Source organism: Cupressus sempervirens, chromosome 5 (assembly GCF_028749045.1).
Source record: "Cupressus sempervirens isolate cs-2001-9-10 chromosome 5, ASM2874904v1, whole genome shotgun sequence".
Lineage (NCBI taxonomy): Eukaryota > Viridiplantae > Streptophyta > Pinopsida > Cupressales > Cupressaceae > Cupressus > Cupressus sempervirens.
Genome location: NC_143122.1, coordinates 793,973,730 through 793,989,345, shown reverse-complemented (window position 1 = coordinate 793,989,345; position 15,616 = coordinate 793,973,730). Strand labels below are relative to the sequence as shown.

The 15,616-nt window shown below is 36.5% G+C and overlaps 1 protein-coding gene across 1 annotated transcript; it reads right to left on the bottom strand.

The window, feature by feature from the left end:
• Positions 1–8,301: 8,301 nt before the first annotated feature.
• Positions 8,302–15,141, bottom strand: LOC149558323 (uncharacterized). Its single transcript, XM_089830757.1, has 3 exons — positions 15,000–15,141; positions 8,665–8,947; positions 8,302–8,542 (listed from the first exon to the last, which is right to left on the bottom strand). The coding sequence occupies exons 1-3, from the start codon at positions 15,139–15,141 to the stop codon at positions 8,302–8,304; spliced, it is 666 nt and encodes a 221-aa protein (XP_089686883.1).
• Between the last annotated feature and the right edge of the window lie 475 nt (positions 15,142–15,616).

The following is a 15,616-nucleotide window of genomic DNA, read 5'->3' as shown; positions in this document are numbered from 1 at the left end:
AAGCTCTTGGTCCTGATGGCTATCTAGTTTCTTTCAGGAATTTTGAGACATCGTTAATCATGATTTGTTGGAGGTGGTTAAGGAATCCTATTCTAGCAAGCAGATGCTTCGGACATTAAATTCTACTTTCTTGACTCTTATTCCAAAAAGAGGTGGCTAATCAACTGGAGTCTTTTAGACCAATTGCCTTATGTAATGTGGTTTACAAAGTTATTACTAAGTTGATTGCTGAGAGAATTAAAAGGTAGCTCCCTATTATTATCTCAGAGGAAGAAGGTGGTTTTGTTGGAGGATGACAAATATTGGATGGGGTGGTTATTGCTACTGAGGCTATTCATTCTATGGCTAGTTCAAGGGAACGATCTATGCTTGCTAAGATGGATATGGCCAAGGCCTACGATAGAGTTTAATGAAATTTCTTAAGGAATATTCTTCTTATCTTTGGCTTTATCTGTGACTGGGTGAGTTGGACTATGAGTTGTGTTACTTCTGCTTCTTTTTCTGTTCTTCTTAATGGTCAACCTTCTAAGCTATTTGGTGCCTCTAGAGGTCTCTTGAGGGTGATCCTCTCTCCCCTTATCTTTTCATCATTATGGCCGAGGGCTTGGGCAGATTCATTAAGTATTAGGTGTCCTAGAACTCAATTCAAGGGTGGTGTAACATACGGATTTCCTAATCAAGTTTTAGTCTTGAATTAAGCTGATTTCCTATTTCACATGACTAAGATTTCCAACAATTGTTTAAATTGAAAATAAAATCTATTTACAATGATGAATTACCAAGAATACAAAATGAGATGTTAACAATTAACTAACTTAATCAGCTGAAAGTAAATATCAGATGTATTCATTTAACTACTTTAACGTAAAAACTATTTATAAAGTAAATGACTTTCATCTTGAAATAAAATAACTAAACATACGGAGGTTAAAAGAACATACAGATTATTTTGTGAAGCTTCTTTTATTGGTTGTCCAAGCCCTAGCTTTGGTGAGAGGAGAAGCATTAACATAGGCTTAACCTCCCAACCGCGGACCATTACTTATCCCCACTTATTCTAATTTAATAGAACGACCCTCCCTACCCCGAGGTCGGGCTTGGGATGTTCATTAATCCAGCCATCAGAGTATCTAGGTGGGTTGAAGTCCCAACAAAATTCGACAAAATAACTGAAGTGTCTAGACAATCAACAAAGATCATTTGTTCTAGCAAAATCTACCTAATTCCAGCCTAGCCAAGGATTTCAAAATGTGGGTCGACAAACTCGATCTCCACCACTCAGCTTGACAACTTACTTCATGTGTGAGACATGCATGAGCTATTGCATCATTTATTTTATTTTGATATCATTCTTGTTTTGCAGATATCTCTACACCTCCTCACCATATTCAGGCCATCAAGCCGGTGATTCCTTGCTGCTTTCAGAGTAAAAATCACAAAGATGCGTTACACCTTCTTCACCACGGGTCAAATTCTTGGTGTTCTGATTTTATTATATATATATATATATATATATATACTAGGATTGATTCCATTTGGAATGATAACATTTATGCAAACGAATTCAGAGAATTTTTATTGAGTTATCTCACATATTCGATTATAAATGGATAAGAAAATCGGCAGACTTTTATGCATAAAACAATATCATATTGTCACAAGAAATACGACAAACTGTATCATATTATCACAAGGAAAATGTTAGACTTGAAAAAGGGAAATCGACATCTTTATGCTTTAAATAGTGTCTTATTATTTCAATGGAAAAGGACAGACTTGAGAGAAAGATACGACAAGCTTTATGCTAAGTCAATATCATAACATCATATGTTATTATAAGGGAAATCGATGATCAGAGAGGTCAGCTTAAGGAATAATTTGATAAACAAACTTGACAGGAAAGAGAATGAAAAAGAATCCACAAGTTGCCTTACGTGGCTCTGCCCAAATATCTGCAAAGAACCTTGTGTTTTGGGATGTATCCGCCAACCTATTATGAGACCCATGGCAAAATGAATGTTCAATCAGATAGCATAGTATGTTTTGGATTGACTTTGCATACAAATAAGGATAACTAGCAGGGAGTTTGATTGCTCAAAGAACATGAAGGCTGAAGGAGGAAAGAATGTCGATAATCGATCAAAGAATCCATAATATAGAATGAGCCAGACTTTACAGCTTCCTTCAGTTACAAGATTATATTCGAAAGCTTTTTAAATCGACTTAAAAGAAAAGGAAAGAAAGGAGGGAAAAGTGAGAAAGAAAGAAGATGAAAGGTTTAAAAATTAATATTATTTTATTATTGTTTTATTTTCTCAATTATGCATATGTGTACGTAATGATAGGGTGACATCATTGGATTATTAATTTATAATGTAATGGTGTCATCTTATTATTATTTACATATGATCATATTTGAGAAAGTAAAATAATAATTAAATAATATTTATGTTTGATAATTCTTTAAAGGTAAGAATTTATGTTTATTTTATATTATTTATTATAACGTTCCACTTATAGCTCATGCGGTTCCACCATGAAATATGTTGCCAAGTCCTAGTAACCTTGCCAAGATAGTTTTAGGTCAAATTTGTTGATTTTGATGACTGAACTATTCGACCATCCCCTTCCGATGACTCCGTTTCACAATGCTTCCCCTCTCTCTTCAGTCTTCATCCTGTAATCATTCAAAACAACATTCTCGCCAAGACATCAATTCAAGATTTATAAATTGCTAATTCAAAATCATCAAGTGACCCTTAGGGATTTCATCAATGTCAAAATAACTAACTTTACATGTTCATCATATATGTTCAACGACTATAATTAACTCACTCAATTTCACATGATCCTGAATAGATTGATACAACGACTATAATTAACTGACTTATTTTCATATGATAATTAAATCGATACAACGGCTAAAATTAACTAACTCAATTTCATATGATCATGAAGATATAAACGACTATAATTAGTTTAAAATTTTAGAGCAAAATTTGGGATGTAACAAGTGGCAGTGGGAAAATGGTTTACCTACTCTTTCTTACCTTCAATTTGTTGATGATTCTGCTCTTCTGGGACTTGCTAGGATCAAGGAAGTTGAATCCTTTCGACATACTTTGGATATTCATTTGGCGGCTTTAGGACAAAAAGTTAATGAGCAGAAATCTTCCATTTACCTTTTTAACACTCCTGAGTCTATTTAACAAAGAATTGCTGATATCCTGCGGTTTCAGATTGGGTCGCTTCCTTTGACTTATCTTGGCATCCTTATTGCTATTTCTAGGCAGCCACGACTCTTTTGGCAAAATTTGATTATCAAGCTTTAGGAAAAGGTAAATCATTGGACTCATAGATGGCTTTCTACTACTGCTTGGGTTACCCTTCTTCAATATGTTATTCAAGCTCTTCATACTTATAGAAGCATGGTTCAAGCATTCGACTCATAAATGGCTTTCTACTGTTGCTTGGGTTACCCTTGTTCAATATGTTATTCAAGCTCTTCATACTTATAGAAGCATGGTTCAAGCTGCTCCTGTATACTTTCTCAAGGAGTTTGATGCTCTTTCTCAGAAATTCCTTTGGAGTGGTAATTTGCGTAGCTCTAAATCGAGTTTGATTAGCTAGGAGACTCTTTGTAGACCTAAAAAGGAGGGCCATTACATCCCAAATTTTGTCCTAAAATTTTAAACTGATTATAGTCGTTGAATCAAATTATTTCTTCATGATCGTGTGAAATTGAGTAGTTAATTATAGCCGTTGTTTATTCCTTCATGATCATGTGAAATTGAGTTAGTTAATTGTAGCCGTTGTATCGATTTAATTATCATATGAAAATGAGTTAGTTAATTATAGCCGTTGTACATATATGATGAACGTGTAAAGCTAGTTACTTTGACATTGATGAAATCCCTAACGGTCACTTGATGATTTTGAATTAGCAATTTATAAATCTTGAATTGATGTCTTGGTGAGAATGTTGTTTTGGAATGATTAGAGGAAGAAGATTGAAGAGAGAGGGGAAGCATTGCTAAACAAGGTCATCGAAAGGGGATGGTCGAATAGTTCAATCATCAGAATCAACAGGTTTGACCTAAAACTATCTTGGCAAGGTTACTAGGACTTGGCAACATATTTCATGGTGGAAACACATGAGCTATAAATGGAACATTATAATAAATAATGTAAAATAAACAAAAATTCTTACGTTTAAAGAATTATAAAATATTTCTATTATTTAATTATTATTTTACATTCTCAAATATGATCATATGTAAATAATAATAAAATGACACCATTATATTAATTATAATAATCCATTGATGCCACCCTATCATTACGTACACATAAGCTTAAATGGGAAAATAAAATAATAATAAAATAATTATAATTTTCAAAATCTTTCATCTTCTTTCTTTCTTTTAAGTTGATTTGAAGGGCATTCGAATTGAATCTTGTAATTGTAGGAAGCCGTAAGGACAGGCTCCTATATTATAGATTTTCTTAAGTCGTCTATGGCATTTCGATTACCTTTAGCATACAAACTCCTTGCTGGAAATCATTCTATCTCAAATCAAATCATTTCTATATTATCGTGGGTCATAGAGCCGGGCTAACAGATTTCCTTAAAGTGCAAAGACTTTCCTTAGTTATTTCGTGATAGAGTCACGTAAGATTTCTGACTTGTTTATTTGGATACAGTAATAGATCCTTAAGCCATCAGTTCTGGTCGTAACCTTCTTAGTAACAACATGTGATAAAATGACATTGTTTAATGCATAAAGCCTGCCGTTTTCCTTGCAAGTTTGTCATATTCCTTTATGATATTATGACAATGATTAAAGTATTTCATTTTCTTTGCAAAGACTGTCATATTCCTTATAAAGTATGTCATCTTCCATGAAAAGACTGTCGACCGCCTTTTTAATACTACACTGATTTATACATAAGCATGACATTTTTCTTTCAACTATGTATATATATATCCAAATATGTAGAATTTCTCTGAATCATTTAAGGTCAATGGCAAGAAAGATATCATCCCATTTAGAATCAATTGCATCCTGAAATAAATATATTTAACTGAGAATGAGATATTGAAACCAGAACACCAAGGAATTCGCTAGGCACAGATGCCAATATGTGGTGAAGAAGGTGTAAAGTATCATTGTGATCTTTAATTTGAAGCACCAAGGAATCAACAACTTGATGGCCTGAAAATGGTGATGAGGTGTAGAGAAATCTGCAAAACAAGAATGACATCAGAATAAATAAATAACATGATAAATAATGCATTAGCTCATGCATGTTCCACTTATGAAGAATATTGTCTAGCTGAGTGGTGGAGATTGGGTTTGTTGACCCACGTTTTGAAATCCTTGGCCAGGGTGGAATTAGGCAAATTTGCCGAACATTTGATCTTTTTGGATTGTCCAGATGCTTCAGTTATTTTATTGAATCACTGTTGGGATTTCAACCCACTTGGATACTCTGATAGCTAAACTTATGAACATCCCAAGCCCGACCTCGGGGTAGGGAGGGCCGTTCTATTAAATTAGAATAAGTGGGGATAAGTAATGGTTTGCGGTTGGGAGGTTAAGCCTATGTCAATGCTTCTCCTCTTACCAATGCCAGGGCTTGGACAACAAGTAAAAGAAGTTTCACAAATTATACTGTATGTTCTTTTAACCTCTGAATGTTTAGTTATTTCGTTTCAAGAGGAAAGCTCTCTATTTGGAAATAGTTTTTACTTTAATTACATATCTGTTATTTAATTTCAGTTGAATAATTAGAAGTAGATAATTGATTTCATTGATTAGTATCTTAATTTGATATTTCATTTCAAGAGCATCTGATATTTACTTTCAGCTGATTATGAAGTTAAATCAAAGTAACGTGAATCGGAATCAGCACGGCCGAATCGAATCGTGAATCGGGGGTGAATCGCCGGTGAATCGGCAAATTTGAAAAAACCCTTTAAATCTAAAGATTTTAACAATTTAAGACTTATTTCATGCACCCTTTATTGAATATAACTTTAAAACACTATAACATCATCAAATAGAATCTAACATACATAAACATGAAACATAAAATCCATCACATACGTAACTATGTTATCATTATGTACTCAAATGTAAATTGTATGCTAGCTGAAGTAAATAAAAATAAAATGATCATAATGATTCAAATCATAGAATCAGTAAGATGAAATCATGAAGATCTATAAGACATCAAATCATAAATGTATGTATAAATCTAAGATGAAGATCCATGAAAGTTTGAAACATATGTCTATCAGTGATTCAGTATCACTATCAATATCTATACAGTGTAAACAAAATATAAAAACAAGGCTCCAACTCAAGCTTCATCATCCTCATTGTCATCCTCTAGCTCTGCTGCAGCCTCAACCTTAGCCTCTGAGTATCCAGTTTGCCTATGAGAAAAGCGTGTAAGGTAGGTCCTAGAGGACCGCCGAGCCATGTCCCCTGCATGGGCAATGGGCTCATGAATAACGTCGCTAGGGCCTGCGTCTGTGCGTGCGCGTGTGCATCTACCAATGCCTGAACGTGCTCTAGCTGCCTCCTCTGCCCTGGCCACAGCCTTAGCCTCTACATCCACTTGGTCAACCCACGTGCGGTCTTCCTCAGTGAAGACTAGGTCCACAGTCTCTGTGATCCACTCTGATTCTGGATCAATCTCCTCTAGAATGATCGGAGAGGAGTCAGCGCCAAAAATCTGTCTGTCTGATCATTCAACCTCTGCACTATCAACCTGTTTCTCCTCTTCAAGTGGATGTGCTCGAACATGGATCAACTGCTCTCACATCCAGAAGCACTGCTCGGCTGACTCAGAATGCGGATGGCAATTTTTTGAAGGTTTGGGGTTGTGGCCCCAAACATTTGCCACCATTTATCTGAAATAAGGAAAAAACAAAAACAATTAGTCTCATTTACAAATTACAACACTAAAATTAATGCATTATATAATCAACTTTAAGTTTAGAATCTAGATTCATGAACATTGAATATATTATTTAATTTTTACCTGGCTTTAGTGTTGTCTGAGTATTTATGGCCATCCTGCCAGAGAGAAGTGGCCCCTCCTTATTGTTTAACTGGTCTAGCTCAACAATCGCAGCAGCGCTATTTTCATCGCTACTCAATCTCTGAATCACTGTGTATAAGCCAGTGAGAACCTACGCATCCGCCTTGAACTCAGGACAGAAACGAAATGCCAGATTTAGATAGTAAGCTGCTGCGTGGATGGGTCGATGGTGCTGATTCTGCCATCTCCTATTGATGATGTCCCAAATAGGGCCATACCTCTCCTACACTCCTGCATATTGGGCTCTGATGGCCTCCTTGGCCCTATCCATGCCCTCATAAATGTAGCCTATAGAGGGCTTCTCCCCATCAGTAGTTTGTAGCAAAGCTACAAGGGGCACAGTGACCTACATATAAAGTAAAACAAAAAATTTGAGTCAAAACTTAAATATAAAATAATATAACTTAAAGTAAAAGCAAAATACTAAATATTAAATTGCAATAAATTTACCTTAAGGATTTCTCTAGCGGGTTTCCAAAAACCATCCTCATCAAATATGCAATCCGCCACATCTAACCCTACAGTGGTCGTAGCATAGGAAGAGCAAATCCACTCCTGCCCAACAAACATGCTCCTCAATCCATCCCTTGATGTCAACAGGGACTGCAAGGTGATCAAATTCGAGGCAAACCTCGTGATACTTGGGCGAGCTAACTCCTTGCCTTTTGTGTACTTCCTCATTGTGCTAAGGACAAATGCATGATTATAAATGAATTTGCATATTTTTTTGCCCTTTCCACACATGACTTGACAAACTCAAGTTTGCCAATTTCCTCCAACATGAGGCCAATGCAGTGTGCCACACAAGGGGACCAAAATATGGTGGGGTGCCTCTCCATCAAAAGTTTACCTACAACAATTTTAAGTCAATTAGAAACTCAAATTTCAAAATTCAAATAAATTTATTTTCAAAACTTGCAAAGTTAAAAGTTTACCTGCTGCAACATAATTTGCTACATTATCCGTCACCACCTGGATCACATTTTGTTCCCCCACCTCTGCTATAACTTCCTCAATAGCCTCACATAAATATGTGGCATTTTTCACATGTGCGGAAGCATCATTGGATTTTATGAACATGGTATATCCTACAAGTAACAAAACAACGAATTATAATATTAAATGGATCATTAACGAATTAGCATTCAACAAATCAAAATTTACAATGTATGTAGGAAAGTAGAATGATCAATCACCTCCACAAGATACAAGAAAATTGAGGAGTGTTCTATTCCTCCTATCGGTCCAACCATCAGTCATGATGGTGCAACCCTTTGCAATCCATTCCTTTCGGTTCTCCTCGAGGTCAACCCTCATGTCCTCTACCATCTCATCCAGGAGGTATCTGCTCAACTCAGCCTCAATTGGGACTTTAAACTCCGGACCACAAATAGCAACCGCATCTATCATATTCTGCCAATAAGGAGCCCTGTCACAAATAAAAGTTTAGATGTCAAAGACTCAAATTATAAAACAAGTAGATATAATTAAAGTTTTACTTTTACTTTTAATTTTAACTTTAAAGAAAACAAAGAAAAAATAATCAATTACCTGGCTGCAATAAATGGAATGTTGCAAAAGTACCAAAATTTGCATATCTTCTTTCTGGCAGCATCGTGAATCTCCTTGTTCAAACCCATGCCCTCAAGCGTGGGTTGGGAACCAAGAGTAGTGCGGGGCACAAAGTAACTATCCATTTTGTTTTTTCGCACTCTAGGCTGCAATAGGTTGGTGTGGGACTCTGTCTCAGTATGTGACTGACTAGCACTAGCACTAGCACGAGTAGAATAACTAGGATAAAAAGGAGGCCTAGAAGAACCCTCTCCAACACAACCTACGGATGCGGAAGCTGATGCAGATGCAGATGTGGATGCGGTTGCGGATGCGGGAACATGGGAGCCAATACCCCTTAACCCTTCAACTTGCATTTTCCTATTTGCTTTGTCTTTTTCAATTTTTTCTAATGCCATTAAGCAAGTTCGTTTTGCCTTAGGAGTTTGGTGAGTGCAAACTGTAACATCGTGTCCAGGTATAGCAGCAATGTGGAATTTCAATCTATAAATACCCCTGGAAGTTATTTTTTCTTTACAAAACATGCATTTTGTTTGATATTTGGTTCTTCCAGGAAACTCTTCATTATATTTCCAACATTCATCTTTTTTACCCATTGGAATTTGCGAAAAATGAGAGCAAATGCTGCTGCAATAATTTTTTTAATGTAAAATATCAAAGTTTGAAGCTAATAAAAATTAGAAAACAACAAACCCTAGCTTGCAACTTAGTAAAAATAAAGAACATTCAAGATTTACACTAAAATTCTTGAAAACTATAGAAATTTAACAAAAAATGCATAATACACTAAAAATTTAACAAAAAATGCATAATACACTAACATGCAAGAAAAAAAAAGCACTTACCTCTTGCAAATGAATTGAGGAGTGTTGATATTGGCTCCTTAAAGCTCCCAAAGCAATTGATGGGCTTCCCAAATGGCCTGTTGATTTCTTTGGTGCTCCTCCTTCTTGCCGGTTGGAAACCTATGGCTTTTCTTTTCTCTTCTTCTCTCTCACTTTTCCTCTCTTCTACTCATGCTTAACAAATAGAAGGCCCTTTAGGGTTATAACAAAGAGAATAGGTAAAAAACAAAGGGAAAAAAACAAGTGATTTTTTTTAAAATTTCAACTTCCCTTTTTACATGCCGCGGGCGATTCATACTCGATTTTTTAAGGCGATTTTGGTGATTTTTACATGAATCGCCTGAATCGGCGATTCATGGCCCAGAAATCGGCGATACCGATACACAATGCAAAAAAAATTGCATAGCATGAATCTGGTCGCGGAATCACCGATTCAGGCGATTTTTGGGCGATTCTCGTTACTATGAATTAAATATTAACATTTCATTTTGTAAACTCGTAGAATATGTTATGTATATTGGAAGGAGTTTTAAATTTCAGTTTATACCGTTGATGGAAATCATAGTCATAAGAAATGAAATAGGAAATCAGTTTATTTCTAGATTGAAACTTGATTAGGAAAATCAGTATGTTACAAGGGCAGTCTTGGTCTTCGATCAACTCTCTTGTGTAGTCAAGTGTTGGCTGCTAAGCTTTATTAATGATGGTGCTCTAGACAACATCAACTTTGGGCTCGTATTATCACTCATAAATATTTTAGAGGTGTTGATCCTTGCTCTATTTCTGCACTTCCTCTTGAAGGTCATGGCTCTATGGTTTGGCATACTCTGAAGACTGGTGCTCTATTAGTCAAGAGGGGTCTTTTCTGGATATGTAAGGGAGGCCCTGAGGCTTTGTTTTGGTCTGATGTTTGGGATGGATTCCCCTCTATATTATCCATTTACCCTTATCTTTAGACTCTCTGTGATTCTTTTCATTCTGCTGGATGGGATAAAGTGCTCATTACAAGACTCCTTATCAAATTGGGACTCGTTGTTAGTTACAGATGGAAGCACTCTTTTGATTGGCCTCTTGGAGGCACAAAGGTCGATCATCACGAGCTTTCTCAGATTTTGGCCTCTAGGGCATGGTCCTCTCTGCTAGGACTAGATGTTTTGGCTTGGGGGGAGGTACCTTGTCTCATAAATATTATATTACTGCTGGGTATTAGGAGATAACTAGACAATTGTTCGGTGATGTTGAGGTCCCTCTGTGGAAGCAAGTTTGGAATAGATTTTCTTGGTCCAAGTGAATTTTTTTCATGTGGCTAGTGGCTTACAACCGCTGTCTTACGTGGGATAATCTTTGTAAATGTGGATTTCAAGGTCCCTCATATTGTGTTTTGTGTGGTAATGGGGAGGAGTATGTCTCCCATCTATTGTTCCATTGCTCCTTTTCTACTCAGTTATGGCATCTTTGGTGGAGCGCTTGGGGTTGCTCTTGTAGGCATGCTTCCCCTTTGTCCGAGTTCTAGGCCCGCTTGGGTAGTGCTCCCTCCAAATCTTCTCCTCTCAATGTTGTTTGAATTGCTGGCCCATTGTTCATTCTTTGGCATATTTGGCTAGAGAGGAATCAAAGATTCTTCCAATATGTTCGAATTGGTGTTATGCATCTTTGGTGGAAAATTTCACATTCTCTTCAGAAAACTATTCAAGTGATGTGTGCGCTAGATGGGGGTATGGATCCAGCTGATCTTGCCATATGCAATCGCCTCAATTTTCATCTTTAGGATTGGGGTTGCAGCTCAATGGTATCAAAAAGTGCCCAAAGAACCTCGACAACAAGGGAAAGGACGAGTGAATTGAGGGGGGGGCCGGGGTCATTGGATGACTCCTCATGGAGTGCTAAAAATTAATACTGATGGTTCTTCTTGGGGGAATCCAGGCCCTGTTGGTATTGGGGGAGTGGTTCATTGCAACTCTGGTGAAGCTAAATTATTTCTCAGTGCATAAGGGTTACCATATTAATAATCTCATGGAGGCTCAGACCATTTTATATGCTGTGGAACAATGTTGTTTGTGGGGATAGCACAAGATTATCTGTGAGTCTGACTCCCAAGATGTGGTGAACTTGCTTACTTCGTAGGAGCTTGAGGATGTTAGTTGGCAGCTAGCTACTGTTGTTAATCAGTCTCTTCTCTTTTGTACCTCTTGAGTTCATTAGGTTTACTTACATTTCTCATGAATGGAACAAAGCTGCTGATTGTTTGGCCAAATGGGCTTCTGTTCATGCTCCAGGCTGGAATATTATGGATAGGGGGTAGCTTCCCCGTGATCTGTTACAAGAATTTGATGAACTTTTTGCTCAAGACAGAGCTCCTTGTTGAGCTCTCCCTATTGTAATCATTTATGTCTTAATAAATTTTTACCGCTCTTTTTCTATTAGATTTAGTTTCAAATTTGTCTTTATTTAGATTGATTGTTCCAACTCATTCAATTCATGTCCCTTCTTGACTCCTTGGTCAAGCTGACTGTCCTCAATGGCGTTTGGGGCCCCTCCCCCTTGGAGTCTGACTAGGCCTCTGTTGAGAGAGTCCAAACTCTTTTCCTTTGACGCATTGTCAAATGTCATCGGTCCACACCACACAACATTGTTCTAGCTGAGTTTGGTGCTCACCCTTTCACATTGGGGACCATCTTTGGTTTAGTTTGGCTTCTTCACCGGCTCCGGAGCTTTGCTGATTCCTCCGATGGTCGTCACAGATATTCCTACTTGGCTTACTGTTCCTCTATGGAGGTTGCGAGTTTGGACTCTAGAGATAGGTCTTGTTGTTGGTACACCTAGGTCTTTGCTCTCTTGGGTTCAATTGGTATTAGTTTGGATCGTCTTCCCCCCTTTCAATTTTCTCTGGATGCTCTAGCCCATCTTCTTCCATCTCAGCGGGAGTTGAATGAGCATGTTAGACTTGACATCTACAGACAGTATGTTATCACAACCTGGAAACATCCCTCAGGTGGGCTCCGCCTACGTATGGCCTTCTATGCCGAACACTTCCTTGATATCTAGGATGGGATCATCTTACGACCCTAATATCTCACTTGTCATTGGACTCACACTTTTTGCATCTCCTTGGGATATTTTAGAGTGGAATCTCACTGGCTACGTATTTAGACTGATCACTAGATCGACATTTTTTGTTGTCCTATTTACTATGAGATCCGAGGGAGATTCTACTATTTGTTCAGAGAGTGTCGGTCTCCTCGCTCTTTCTTCAAATATATTGACTAGCACTGTCTTGCACTCTACCTTTAGGAGACCATGCGGCTTCGCGAGCACACTATACAGCTCCACCTTTGCTCAACATCGACCCCTACACAACTCATCATCTCTTTCTTCAGTCCTACAGTCCTTGCCCGAGGATTGAAGTGAGCTCCTTGTACTATCTCGGGTCACACCGGATCTGTGAGACCCCATAGGGATCACACTCGACAACGACCTTCTAGAGTACTTGATTGCTCTAATGTCCACTTTTCCATTATTAACTACTTCTCGCCTGTGAGGAGTTCTTAGTTGTTGTTATTCCTTTTCTTGGTTCTTTTGTTGTTTTTCTTTCATGTTCTTTCCGCAGACACCGTTTGGTGGTCCCCTCTGCTGGTGTTTGCCCTTTGTACTGTTTCCAATCCCTTGGTCTCTTGTTGGACATTAATAAATTTATCTTATCTTATCTTAATTCTAATTTTTCTCTTTCAATAGGAACTCATCATTTGCACAAGTGTTTAGTTTCAACTTGCCTAGTTGCCTCTATTTATCTCTTCCAATGTCTCATTTTCAAGTTGCCCCTATTTAGATTGAGTATTCAAACTCAGAAAGTTTCAACTTCCCTATTTAGATTGATTGTTCAAACTCAGAAAGTTTCAACTTCCCTCTTTAAATTGCAATTGATCATTTGCTTTGGCCTTATAGTTTCAACCCAGTCATTTTTTGTTTGATACAATGTGTTCAGATTCATTTAAATTGATTTTTCCAACTTATTTGCTGTTGCTACGTCTCTTCAAAAAGCAATCTGCCTTCTCTAATAGTTCATTTTTTGTTTGACACAATGTTTTCAGATTCATTTAAATTGATTTTTCCAGCTTATTTGCTGTTGCTACGTCTCTTCAAAAAGCAATCTGCCTTCTCTAATAGTTCATTTAGGTTGAGCTTTCAGTTTCAATTTTAAATAGTTCATTTAGATTGAACAATTCTGTTTCTATTTCCAACTTATTTGGTGTTGCTTTCATTTTGGCACTCTTTGTCATGTGGTTTTGATATTTGAATATAGTCGCTAGCGAAGGTTTTTGATATTTGAATATTTACTAGTGAAACTATATCATCATTTTCTGTGCACTCTTGCCATATTTCCTTCTTTGAAAAACGCTTATGATTGTTCAAATATATTATTTTCTGTGCACTCTTTCCATTCAGTTTGAATTCATCCAAATAGCTCATTTTGAATTTGCCTCCTGGAACAGAATTATAGTGCGCTCTTGCCATTCAGTTTCATTCCATTCTTTTTCAAGTGCCTCTATTTGCCTCTTTAAATAGGCTTATTTTCAATTCGCATGTGTTTAGATTCAGTTTCAACTTTGTGTTTATGTAGATTAAAATTCATTCAATTTTAATTTCCCTCTTCCAATAGCAACTCATCATTTGCACAATTGTTCAGTTTCAATTTGCCTGGTTCCCTCTTTATCTCTTCAATTACCTCATTTTCAAGTTGTCCCTATTTAGATTGATTGTTCCAACTCAGTAAATTTTAGTTTCCCTCTCCAAGTATTAACTCATTATTTGCTGTGGCCTTTTAGTTTCAACCCATTCATTTTTTGTTTGACACAATGTACCTCTTCAAATTCATTTAAATTGGTTTTTTCAACTTATTTGGTGTTACTGCGTCTCTTCAAAAAGTAATCTGACTTTTCTAATGGTTCATTTAGATTGAGCTTTAAGTTTCAATTTAAAATGGTTTTTTTTTTTGAACAATTCTGTTTCTATTTCCCTCTTTAAATTAGCTCATGTAAACTCTTCAAAAAGCAATTTGGCTTTTCAAATAGTTCATTTAAGGTCTGTTTGGTTACAGGCATAGGAATAGAGAATAAGAATGCATATTAGGAATATGAATGGCTATTCCAATAACATATATTTTTTGGAATGGGTATAAGCTCATTTTAGAGGCAAAATCAGAAATATATTTTCCTATTTCCTATTCCAATTGATAAACTAAATGGAAAATAGAAAACATATTCCAAATTTTCTATTCCTATTCCAGTAACCAAACGAGCATTCAGTTTCAGTTTCAAATATATATAGTTCATTTAGATTGAACAATTCTGTTTCTATTTCCCTCTTAAATTAGTTCATTTAGATTGATTTTTCCAACTGATTCAGTTTACCTCTCATGACAATTGTTTGAATATCATCATTTGCTTAGCTCATTTAGATTGATTGTTTCACCTCGTTCAGTTTCAACCTGCCTTAGATTGATTTTTCTGAAAATCACCATTTTCTGTGCACTCTTGCCATTCAATTTCAGCCTATCCAGTTTCAATTCGGCCCTTCGTTTAATTGTTTGAACATCATCATTTGCATAGCTCATTTAGTTCGATTGTTTTGAGTCATTCAGTTTCAATTTGCCTCTTCAAATAGCTCACATAGGTTGATTGTTCAAATATCGTCATTAGTTGTGCACTCTTGCCATTCAGGTTTTCAAGGCATTCAGTTTCAATTTGCCTCTTCAAATGGTTCATTCACCTTTTAATTGTTGCAGTTTCAAATGGATCATACATTGTTCAAATTATTATGATACAGTATTATGAATTGTTCACCTCTATATCATTCAAATTGTGTTAACATATTATATGAATATCTCTTCATCCTAGAAAGAAAAAGCAACTAGAAGTCTTTAAGTCTGAGTGCCTGTCTAATGACTGATCATGCCAGGGTGAGATATGGTTGTCTAAAGGGGAGATATGGATGACATGCTTAACAAATGCTCTGTTTTTTAAAGAACGTGCTTTACAAATGCTCTAAAGTTGTAAATCTTTTATGAAGAGGTCTGGATTCCGCCTCCT